This window comes from Pristiophorus japonicus, chromosome 20, assembly GCF_044704955.1.
Source record: "Pristiophorus japonicus isolate sPriJap1 chromosome 20, sPriJap1.hap1, whole genome shotgun sequence".
In the NCBI taxonomy this organism is placed as follows: Eukaryota; Metazoa; Chordata; class Chondrichthyes; family Pristiophoridae; genus Pristiophorus; species Pristiophorus japonicus.
Window position 1 is genome coordinate 5,079,068 of NC_091996.1, and position 12,492 is coordinate 5,091,559.

The 12,492-nt window shown below is 50.9% G+C and overlaps 1 protein-coding gene across 4 annotated transcripts in view; it reads left to right on the forward strand.

Annotated features, from left to right (window-relative positions):
• gtf3c5 (general transcription factor IIIC, polypeptide 5) overlaps positions 1–12,492 on the forward strand; it is a 44,792-nt gene that overhangs the window by 14,883 nt on the left and 17,417 nt on the right. For all 4 annotated transcript variants that reach the window (XM_070863675.1, XM_070863676.1, XM_070863674.1 and 1 more), the window contains 3 exons: positions 1,263–1,377; positions 2,398–2,478; positions 5,961–6,058. In XM_070863675.1, coding sequence (XP_070719776.1) covers positions 1,263–1,377; positions 2,398–2,478; positions 5,961–6,058 — 294 coding nt within the window. The remainder of the gene's footprint in view (positions 1–1,262; positions 1,378–2,397; positions 2,479–5,960; positions 6,059–12,492) is intronic.

Sequence of the window (12,492 nt, forward strand, 5' to 3'; positions counted from 1 at the left end):
CCAGTGAGTGCACCATCCTGTGTGGTGCTGAGCTGTACCCACCATATTTGGCACTGAGGCACACAGATCGGGTCAGAGCTGTGTTAGTGTCTCAGTTGGTCTGCCGTGTTCGGGTTCAGTGGGCCTGGGCACCAGCCAGGATACTTGCTCCTGATCACTAGCCAGTCACCCCGGCTGAAAGGTGCTTAAGTGGGCCCATCAAGTGAGCAGTGAGAGATCGGGGCCCAGGAGCGTCGTGATCGGGGCCCAGGAGAGGCGAGGGTTCGGGGCCCAGAAGAGGCGAGGGCCCAGGGATCAGCCCACACTGCGATATGTGTGTGCACTGGGTCCGTGCAGCAGAGCTTGGTCTCCAGTCATCTTGGTTAACCTTTGCCAATGGATCAAGACCTGGCTCTGTCAAGCCCGTGTGGTGACTGGTGCGCAACGTTAAAAGAATCCACGCACAGGCATCTTCCACCCTTCAACATGTAGGGGGGGGGGGGGGGGCTGGCAGGGGTGGGGTGGGTGGGGGGGGGGCTGGCAGGGGTGGGGTGGGGGGGGGGGCTGGCAGGGGTGGGATGGGTGGGGGGGGGGGGGAAGAAGAGTTTCATTTTTTAAAGTCAAGGATTTATTGACTTCAGCGATTGAGTGCAACGACAGTTCACCAGACTGATTCCTGGGATTGAGGGGGGATTGTCCTATGAGGAGAGATTGAGCAGACTAGGCCTATATTCTCTAGAGTTTAGAAGAATGAGAGGTGATCTCATTGAAACATACAACATTCATACAGGGCTTGACTGGGTAGATGTAGGGGGGATGTTTCCCTGGCTGGGAAGTTTAGAACCAGGGTCCACAGTCTCAGAATAAGAGGTCGGCCATTTAGGACTGAGATGAGGAGGAATTTCTTTACTCAGAGGGTGGTGAATCTCTGGAATTCTCTATCCCAGAAGGCTGTGGGGGCTCAGTCTTTGACTTTATTCAAGACAATCGCTAGATTTTTGGATATTGAGGGATATGGGGATCGGGCGGGAAAGTGGAGTTGAGGTCGAAGATCAGCCGTGATCTCATTGAATGGCGGAGCAGGCTCGAGGGGCCGAATGGCCGACTCCTCCTATTTATTATGTTCTTATGTCTCCGAAATTCCTAAATCCCAGTTTCTTCCACACAAGGTTACACTGTGCAACTGCTGGTAGGTTTTTATTAAAGTCTCTCAAACTTTGGTCTGTTAAACGCTGTACTGACACCTGGCTGTCTTTCCCCTCCTGCCCCACTGCCTTTCGCAGCTTACAGGTCCCTGGCGGAGTCTCTGGGTCAGGTTCGGGTACGATCCCAGGAAAGATCCCAAAGCGAAGATTTACCAGGTGTTGGATTTCAGGCTGCGCTGCAGCACCAAACACGGTAACTGACGAGACTGTGTCCAGTGTGTAATAACAATTCATTCAGTGTGTGGATAACACAAGACAAAGCTGTTGAATGTCGTTATTTCATTGATGCTTCCCCTCCCCCAACTTTCTTCCCTCCTCCAATTGAGGCGGAATTCCCCAATGCAGTACTGAGGGAGCGCCGCACTGTCGGAGGGGCGGTACTGAGGGAGCGCTGCACTGTTGGAGGGGCAGTACTGAGGGAGCGCCTCACTGTCGGAGGGGCGGCACTGAGGGAGCGCTGCACTGTCGGAGGGGCAGTACTGAGGGAGCGCCGCACTGTCGGAGGGGCAGTACTGAGGGAGCGCCGCACTGTCGGAGGGGCAGTACTGAGGGAGTGCCGCACTGTCAGATGGGCAGTGCTGAGGGAGCACCCCACTGTCGGAGGGGCAGTGCTGAGGGAGCACCCCACTGTCGGAGGGGCAGTACTGAGGGAGTGCCGCACTGTCGGAGGGGCAGTACTGAGGGAGCGCCGCACTGTCGGAGGGGCAGTACTGAGGGAGCGCCGCACTGTCGGAGGGGCAGTACTGAGGGAGCGCCGCACTGTCGGAGGGGCAGTACTGAGGGAGCGCCGCACTGTCGGAGGGGCAGTACTGAGGGAGCGCCGCACTGTCGGAGGGGCAGTACTGAGGGAGGACTGCATTGTCGGAGGGGCAGTACTGAGGGGGGGGCGGTACTGAGGGAGCGCTGCACTGTCGGAGGGGCGGTACTGAGGGAGCGCTGCACTGTCGGAGGGTCAGTACTGAGGGAGTGCTGCACTGTCGGAGGGGCAGTACTGAGGGAGTGCCGCACTGTCGGAGGGGCAGTACTGAGGGTGGGCTACGCTGTCGGAGGGGCAGTACTGAGGGAGTGAGATTCTGACTCGAGCAAGAGTGCTACCCTATACAAATAGCCTAGAATGGTACACTATACAAATAGCCTAGAAGAGAACAAAGTAACTGGAAACTGCCGTTAAATGCTAAAGAAGCCGTGCAATTAATAACATTTTGTTTTGCAGGTTATATGCCCTCGGACATGCCGGTGAAGGCAAAACGCAGCACGTTTAACTACAGCCTCCCCATCACCATCAGCAAGCCAGGTAAGGGGCAGTGAACATAAGTGCAATGACGGACAGGAAAAGACTCTCTGGTCCATTCAGCCTATCCCAATATAAGCTGCTCCTTTGAAACACAGAAACATAGAAAATAGATGCAGGAGTAGGCCATTCGGCCCTTCGAGCCTGCACCGTCATTCAATAAGATCATGGCTGATCATTCCCTCAGTACCCCTTTCCTGCTTTCTCCATACCCCTTGATCCCCTTAGCTGTAAGGGCCATATCTAACTCCCTCTTGAATATATCCAATGAGCTGGCATCAACAACTCTCTGCGGCAGGGAATTCCACAGGGTAACAACTCTCTGAGTGAAGAAGTTTCTCCTCATCTCAATCCTAAATGGCCTACCCCTTATCCTAAGACTGTGTCCCCTGGTTCTGGACTTCCCCAACATCGGGAACAATCTACCCGCATCTAACCTGTCCCGTCCTGTCAGAATCTTGTATGTTTCTATGAGATCCTCTCATCCTTCTAAACTCCAATGTATAAAGGCCCAGTTGATCCAGTCTCTCCTCATATGTCAGCCCAGCCATCCCGGGAATTAGTCTGGTGAACCTTCGCTGCACTCCCACAATAGCGTCAAGCGGGCAGTTCAGAGGAGAGGCCCATCAGTCGCAGTCGGGGAGCTGGAGAGTGAGGAGGGGAGGAGCAGTGTTGAGCGGGCAGTTCAGAGGAGAGGTTAGCTGGTGCAGCTACAGCAGGGAGGCAAAAAAAGAAGTAGAAAGAAATTGAAAGGTGACGTCACAGCCAAGGGGGTAAGTAATTGGCTGGTGATTGGTAAATAGTTTTTCTTTTTCTTTATCAGTAAGTAACCTTTAGCATTGTTGTTGCCAAATTACATTTATCTAGGGGTTAAGTCATGGTAGGAGAGCTCGGAACGTGTTATGCTCCTCCTGTACTATGTGGGAAGTCAGGGACGCTTCCGGTGTTCCTGACGACTACCTGTGTGGGAAGTATATCCAGCTGCAGCTCCTGACGGACCCCGTTGCGGCCCTGGAGCTGCGGGTGGATTCACTCTGGAGAATGCACGATGCTGAGAATGACGTGAATAGGTATGTTTAGTGAGTTGGTCTCACCGCAGATAAAGGGTACACAGCCAGATAGGGAATGGAAAACCAAAAGGAAGAGTAGTGCAGGGGTCCCCTGCGGTCATCCCCCTGCAAAACAGATATACCGCTTTGGGTACTGTTAGGGCGGGTGACTCATCAGGGGAGGGCAGCAACAGCCAATTTCATGGCATCATGGGTGGCTCTGCTGCACAGGAGGGCAGGAAAAAGAGTGGGAGAGCTATAGTGATAGGGGATTATGTTGTAAGGGGAATAGATAGACGTTTCTGTGGCCGCAATCGAGACTCCAGGATGGTATGTTGCCTCCCTGGTGCAAGGGTCAAGGATGTCTCGGAGCGGGTGCAGGACATTCTGAAAAGGGAGGGTGAACAGCCAGTTGTCGTGGTGCATATAGGTACCAACGATATAGGTAAAAAATGGGATGAGGTCCTACAAGATGAATTTAGGGAGCAAGGAGCTAAATTTTAAAAGTAGGACCTCAAAAGTAGTAATCTCAGGATTGCTACCAGTGCCACATGCTAGTCAGAGTAGGAATCGCAGGATAGCTCAGATGAATACGTGGCTTGAGGAATGGTGCAAACGGGAGGGATTCAAATTCCTGGGACATTGGAACCGGTTCTGGGGGAGGTGGGACCAGTACAAACCCGACGGTCTGCACCTGGGCAGGACCGGAACCAATGTCCCAGAGCGGAGTGTTTGCTAGTGCTGTTGGGGAGGAGTTAAACTAATATGACTGGGATGGGAACCTATGCAGGGAGATAGAGGGAAGTAGAATGGGGACAGAAGCAAAAGATAGAAAGAAGAAAAGTAAAAGTGGAGGGCAGAGAAACCTAAGGCAAAAAACAAAAAGGGCCACATTACAGCAACATTCTAAAGGGGCAAAGTGTGTTAGAAAGACAAGCCTGAAGGCTCTGTGCCTCAATGCGAGGAGTATTCGGAATAAGGTGGACGAATTAACTGCGCAGATGATAGTTAACGGATATGATGTAATTGGCATCACGGAGACATGGCTCCAGGGTGACCAAGGCTGGGAACTCAACATCCAGGGGTATTCATCATTTAGGAAGGATAGACAGAAAGGAAAAGGAGGCGGGGTGGCTTTGCTGGCTGAAGAGGAAATTAATGCAATAGTAAGAAAGGACATTAGCCTGGATGATATGGAATCGGTATGGGTGGAGCTACGGAATACCAAGGGGCAGAAAACGCTAGTAGGAGTTGTGTACAGACCACCAAACAGTAGTAGTAAGGTTGGGGACAGCATCAAACAAGAAATTAGGGATGTATACAATAAAGGTACAGCAGTTATCATGGGCGACTTTAATCTACATATTGATTGGGCTAACCAAACTGGCAGCAATGCGGTGGAGGAGGATTTCCTGGAGTGTATTAGGGATGGTTTTCTAGACCAATATGTCGAGGAACCAACTAGAGGGCTGGCCATCCTGGACTGGGTGATGTGTAATGAGAAAGGACTAATTAGCAATCTTGTGCGAGACCCCTTGGGGAAGAGTGACCATAACATGATAGAATTCTTTATTAGGATGGAGAGTGACACAGTTAATTCAGAAACTAGGGTCCTGAACTTAAGGAAAGGTAACTTCGATGGTATGAGGCGTGAATTGGCTAGAATAGACTGGCAAATGATACTTAAAAGGGTTGACAGTGGATAGACAATGGCAAACATTTAAAGATCACATGGATGAACTTCAGCAATTGTACATCCCTGTCTGGAGTAAAAATAAAACGGGGAAGATGGTTCAACCGTGGCTAACAAGGGAAATTAAGGATAGTGTTAAATCCAAGGAAGAGGCATATAAATTGGCCAGAAAAAGCAGCAAACCTGAGGACTGGGAGAAATTTAGAATTCAGCAGAGGAGGACAAAGGGTTTAATTAAGAGGGGGAAAATAGAGTACGAGAAGAAGCTTGCTGGGAGCATAAAAACTGACTGCAAAAGCTTCTATAGATATGTGAAGAGAAAAAGATTAGTGAAGACAAACGTAGGTCCCTTGCAGTCAGATTCAGGTGAATTTATAATGGGGAATAAAGAAATGGCAGACCAATTGAACAAATACTTGGGTTCTGTCGTCACGAAGGAAGACACAAATAACCTTCCGGAAGTACTAGGGGACCGAGGGTCTAGTGAGAAGGAGGAACTGAAGGATATCCTTATTAAGCGGGAAATTGTGTTAGGGAAATTGATGGGACTGAAGGCCGATAAATCGCCGGGGCCTGATAGTCTGCATCCCAGAGTACTTTGTAATCGATGCCTGTGGTAATGGCACATTGTCAACACCATTTGCCCGATAATCGCGGCTGCCCATGATTAGTGTGCGAGGGACGGGGACTGGAGATTTAAAACAGACTGAGTGTAGAATTGATGCTCTTTTCCCACCTCTTAGCCCCCCCAGTTGTGAGTATTCAGGATCTGACGAAAGAGCCAAGAGTTGCCAACATCCCACAGAGGAGGAAACTGACCATTTCCGGATACAAGCTCAAAGTAAGTTCCCAGCGCAGTGTTGTCGTGGGGATATTGCTCCAAATGTTGGTAGGGACAGATGCTACATAGAGGGTAGTTCACGGGCTAGAGTGAGTCAGGAGGAGGGGAGTGCACGGGTGGGAGTGAGTCACGAGGAGGGGAGTGCACTGGAGTGAGTCACGAGGAGGGGAGTGCACGGGAGTGAGTCATGAGGAGAGGAGTGCACGGGCAGGAGTGAGTCACGAGGAGGGGAGTGCACGGGCAGGAGTGAGTCATGAGGAGGGGAGTGCACGGGCAGGAGTGAGTCACGAGGAGGGGAGTGCATGGGGGTGAGTCATGAGGAGGTGAGTGCATGGGCAGGAGTGAGTCACGAGGAGGATAGGGGACGAGAGTGAGTCACGAGGAGGGGAGTGCATCACGAGGAGGATAGTGTGTGTGCTAGACTATGAGTCATGAGGAGGCTCCGTGGTAAGCCCCTGTTACATAGTGTGGGTGCCGCTGGTTTATTGATGATGGGCCGAATGGCTACTCCTCGCTCCCAGGTTTCCCCTGTTCTTGCTGCCCCCGGTCGGCATTGCTTTTGCCATTCCTGCCACAGTCCCTGCGAGTGCTCTGACAGTCTGACTGTATCTGATATGTCCTTACCATACAGTATGAATGCACACGAGGCCCATACTTGAGAGAAAGTCACTCTGTGACCAGTTACCTTTATTACCAAGAACTCAAGAGACAGGCGGTGGGTGGAGCTCCCCCTTTTATACCGGAAAAGTCCAGGTTAGGAGTGTCTCCCACAAGTTCACCCCCTATGGTCAGTCGAGGAGGCGGGACTAGTGGAGTGCCACAGGGCTCAGTGCTGGGACCCCAGCTCTTTACAATATATATTAATGATTTGGATGATGGAATTGCGTGTAATATCTCCAAGTTTGCAGATGACACTAAGCTGGATGGCGGTGTGAGCTGTGAGGAGGACGCTAAGAGGCTGCAAGGTGATTTGGATAGGTTAGGCGAGTGGGCAAATACATGGCAGATGCAGTATAATGTGGATAAATGTGAGGTTATCCACTTTGGTGGCAAAAACACAAAGTCAGAATATTATCTGAATGGCGGCAGATTAGGAAAAGGGGAGGTGCAGCGAGACCTGGGTGTAATGATTCATCAGTCATTGAACGTTGGCATGCAGGTATAGCAGGCGGTGAAGAAGGCAAATAGTATGTTGGCCTTCATAGTAAGGGGATTTGAGTATAGGAGCAGGGAAGTCTTACTGCAGTTGTACAGGGCCTTGGTGAGGCCTCAGCTGGAATAGTGTGTTCAGTTTTGGTCTCCTAATCTGAGGAAGGACATTCTTGCTTTTGAGGGAGTGCAGCGAAGGTTCACCAGACTGATTCCTGGGATGGCAGGACTGACCTATGAGGAGAGACTGGATCGACTGGGCCTGTATTCACTGGAGTTTAGAAGGATGAGAGGGGATCTCATAGAAACGTATAAAATTCTGACGGGACAGGTTAGATGCAGGAAAAGAATGTTTCCGATGTTTGGGAAGTCCAGCACCAGGGGACATAGTCTTAGGATAAGGGGTAAGCCATTTAGGACTGAGATGAGGAGAAACTTCTTCACTCAGTTGTTAACCTGTGGAATTCCCTACCGCAGAGAGTTGTTGATGCCAGTTCATTGGATATATTAAAGAGGGAGTTAGATATGGCCCTTGCGGCTAAAGGGATCAAGAGGTATGGAGAGAAAGCAGGAACGGGGTACTGAAGGAATGATCAGCCATGATCTTATTGAATGGTGGTGCAGGCTCGAAGGGCCGGATGGCCTACTCCTGCACCTATTTTCTATGTTTCCATGTTCTCTAGGTGTACAACTTAGGTCAGCTTATACATACTTGGGTTACAATGACAGTTGAATAACATGACATCACCTCCCCCAAAGTCTTATTGGGATCACAGGTTAAGTCTTTCTGGTGGTTTATGCTCCCTTGTAGAGCGCCTGAGTTGGGGCTCCGGTTGTTGGGCGCTGGCCTGAGTGTCTGCTGTTTGCGGTGCCTCAGACCTGTGCGGACTGCCCACAGTGACTGGGCTTTCCTTCCCTTGGTTCTGGTGTTCGGTCACCTGTGGTGGAGTAAACTCTACATCGTGTTCTTCCTCTGCTTCTTCTATGTGGTTGCTGAATCTCCTTTTTGTTTGATCCACGTGTTTGCGGCAGATTTGTCCATTGGTAAGTTTAACTACCAAAACTCTATTCCCCTCTTTGGCAATCACAGTGCCTGCGAGCCATTTGGGCCCTGCAGTGTAATTAAGGACAAAAACAGGGTCATTGACATCAATACATCGCGCCCTCGCTTTACTGTCATGGTAGTCACATTGTGACTGATGCCTGCTCTCAACAATTTCTTTCATAGTAGGGTGTATAAGGGATAACCTGGTTTTGAGCGTCCTTTTCATTAGCAGCTCTGCGGGTGGAACCCCTGTGAGCGAGTGTGGTCGGGATCTATTGGCCAACATGAGGCGTGATAAGCAGCTTTGTAGGGAAGCCCCTTGGATTCTGAGCATCCTCTATTTGATTATCTGCACTGCTCGTTCCGCCTGGCCGTTTGAGGCCGGCTTGAACGGTGCCGTTCTGACATAGTTGATTCCATTGCCTGCCATGAAGTCCTGGAATTCAGTGCTTGTGAAGCATGGGCCATTGTCGCTGACCAAGTCGTCCAGTAGACCATAGGCGGTGAACATTGCCCGTAGACTTTCTACCGTGGCAGAAGATATGCTTGAATTTAAAATGGCACACTCAATCCATTTGGAGTAGGCATCTACCACAACCAAAAACATTTTTCCCATGAAAGGACCTGCGTAGTCCACATGGATGCGTGGCCATGGCTTGGTGGGCCAGGACCAGGGGCTAAGGGGGAGTCCCTGGGTGCGTTGCCCAACTGAGCACACGTGTTACACCTGCGAACACAAAGTTCCAGGTCTGCATCTATCCCCGGCCACCAAACGTGTGACCTGGCAATTGCCTTCATTATGACAATGCCCGGGTGCTCATTGTGAAGTTCTCTGATAAACACCTCTCTGCCCATCTGTGGCATAACTACTCGGTTTCCCCACAGTAGGCAATCGGCCTGAATTGAGAGTTCATCCTTGCGCCTATGAAACGGTTTAAATTCCTCAGGGCATGCCCCGTACGTGGCTGCCCAGTCCCCATTCAGGACACATTTCTTAACTAAAGACAATAGCTGGTCTTTATTTGTCCAGACTTTAATCTGACGGGCTGTCACGGGTGAGCCTTCGCTTTCGAAAGCTTCAACAGCCATGACCATCTCAGCATCATGTTCAGCTGCCCCCTCAGTGGTGGCTAGTGGGAGCCTGCTGAGTGCATCGGCGCAGTTTTCAGTGCCCGGACTATGCTGAATAGTGTAGTCATAGGCGGCTAATGTAAGTGCCCACCTCTGTACGTGGGCTGATGCATTCGCATTTATGGCCTTATTGTCGGCCAAAAGGGACGTTAGGGGTTTGTGATCCGTCTCCAGCTCAAATATCCTGCCAAACAGGTACTGGTGCATTTTTTTTTTACTGCACATACACATGCTAGCGTTTCCTTTTCTACCATCCCGTAGCCCCTTTTTGCCTGGGACAGACTTCTGGAGGCATAAGCTGTCGGCTGTAACTGACCATTGGCATTCACATGCAGCAACACACACCCGACCCCATAGGACGACGCATCACACGTTAAAACAAGTTTCTTACACGGGTGATATAACGTTAACAGTTTGTTGGAGCATAAGAAATTGCGTGTTCTATCAAAAGCCCTTTCCTGGCTGTCCCCCCAGACCCAATCGCGACCTTTGCGTAGGAGCACGTGTAGCGGCTCTTGCAACGTGCTCAATTTGGGAAGAAAGTTGCCAAAATAGTTCAGGAGCCCCAGGAACGAACGCAGCTCCGTCGTGTTACGGGGTCTGGGTGCTCTCTGGATCGCTTCCGTTTTGGATGCAGTAGGTCTGATCCCGTCTACTGCAACCCTCCTCCCCAGGAATTCTACCTCTGGAGCTAAGAAGATGCACTTCGCCTTTTTCAGTCGCAGCCCTACCCGGTCCAGTCTGCATAGCACCTCCTCCAGGTTGTGGAGGTGTTCTTCAGTATCGCGACCCGTGATGAGGATGTCGTCCTGAAAAACCACCGTCCTTGGAATCGACTTGAGGAGGCTTTCCATATTTTGCTGAAACATCGCGGCAGCCGAACGAATCCCGAACGGACATCTGTTGTACTCAAACAACCCGTTGTGTGTCGTGATGGTGGTCAACTTCTTCGACTCACTCGCCAGCTCCTGGGTCATGTAAGCTGAGGTCAGGTCCAATTTTGAAAAAAGTTTGCCACCGGATAGCGTCGCAAAGAGGTCCTCCGCTCTCGGTAGTGGGTACTGGTCTTGGAGTGACACCCGATTGATGGTGGCCTTGTAATCGCCACATATCCTGACCGACCCATCCACCTTGAGCACCGGCACAATCGGGCTCGCCCAGTCACTGAATTCAACTGGCGAGATGATGCCTTCCCTTAGCAGGCGGTCCAATTCGCATTCTATCTTTTCCTGCATCACGTACGGCACCGCTCAGGCCTTGTGGTGTACTGGCCTGGCGTCCGGGTTTATGTGAATCACTACCTTGGTCCCCATGAAAGTGGCAATGCCGGGTTGAAATAATGACAGAAGAAATTGCATTGACATTGCCCCATTTCCAGTTCATGACAGCAAGCCAACTCCTCCCCAGTAGTGCGGGACTGTCCCCTGGGACAATCCAGAGTGGCAACCTGTTCTCTGAATCTTTGTGGGTCACGACTACCGTGGCGCTGCCTAGCACCGGAATGATTTCCTTTGTATATGTCCGTAGCAGTGCGTCAATCGGCAATAATTTTGGCCTCCTGGCCTTGGACACCCACAACCTTTCGAACTGTTTGATACTCATCAGGGACTGGCTGGCCCCCGTGTCCAGCTCCATTAATACTGGGATGCCATTGAGGAGCACTTTCATCATTATTGGTGGCGTCCTGGTATATGAACTGTATATGTGCTCCACATGAACTCGCTGAACTTCAGCTTCCAGCGATTTCCCCCAGTATTCATTTGGCCTCGTAGGGCTTACATCGGGCCCGTCCTCCTCGTACATCAACCTGGCTGCAGGCTTCCTGCACATACACCCCAAGTGACCGCTGACATTGCAGTTTCTGCAGGTATATTGCTGATACCTGCAAGCTCTGGCTGGGTGTTTGCCTCCACACCTCCAGCATGAGCTGGAGGCCCCGTTGTTGGAAACAAAAGGTCCATTACCAGTCGATCGTCTCTGTAACTGTCCTTAAGCGCACCATTAGCAGGTGTTGATGGTCCCATTACTGGCCGCATTATCCATTGTGAAGGCATGAATTGCCGTTCAGCTAGCCATTGTCTCTGTTGAATTCCTACTATGGGTTCGACTACATGCTGGGGCATGTCCGATTGCCCTTGTCTGCCTAGAGAACTGTGTGCCGCGTTAACAATGTTGACTTCCTGTCCATTTGCTGCATTTGAGCCAAGATTTTTGTCATACATCATTCTGGTCTATTCCTCTCCTGAGATAAATGTCTGGGCTATCAGAGCTGCCGCTTCCAAGGTCAAGTCTTTGGTCTCAATCAGTTTCCTGAAAACCCCAGCATGCCCGATGCCCTCAATAAAAAAAAGTCTCGCAGCATCTCCGCTCTGCATGCATCTGGGAACTTACATAGGCTCGCCAGTCGCCGGAGATCTGCCACGAAGTCTGGAATATTTTGCCCTTCTCGCCGCCGGTGCGTGTAAAACCGGTGTCTCGCCATGTGCATGCTGCTCGCCGGTTTAAGGTGTTCCCCGATCAACTTACTGAGCTCTTCGAACGTCCTGTCCGCCGGCTTCTCTGGTGCTAGAAGGTCCTTCATCAGGGAGTACGTTCTGGATCCACAAACCGTCAGGAGATGAGCCCTGCGTTTGTCAGCCGAATCCTGTCCCAGCCATTCCTTAGTGACAAAACTTTGCTGTAGTCTCTCAATAAAGTCGTCCCATCATCACCAACACAGTACCTCTCGTCTGTGCTGCTAGTGGCCAAGCTCGCGTGGTTTAAATCCCAGTTTCTCGTCACCAATATTACCTTACTATACAGTATAAATGCACACGAGACCCATACTTGAGAGAAAGTCACTCTGTGACCAGTAACCTTTATTACCAAGAACTCAAGAGACAGGCGGTGGGTGGAGCTTCCCCTTTTATACCGGAAAAGTCCAGGTTAGGAGTGTCTCCCACAAGTTCGCCCCCTGTGGTCAGTGTTCTCAAGGTGTACAACTTGGGTCAGCTTATACATGGGTTGCAATGACAGTTGAATACATGACAGTATCCCTCTGCAGTAATGTGCTGCTTTGAACAGTCCACAGCCCTGGGTCTTGGCAACGGGTTGGATTAAGTCTCACCGC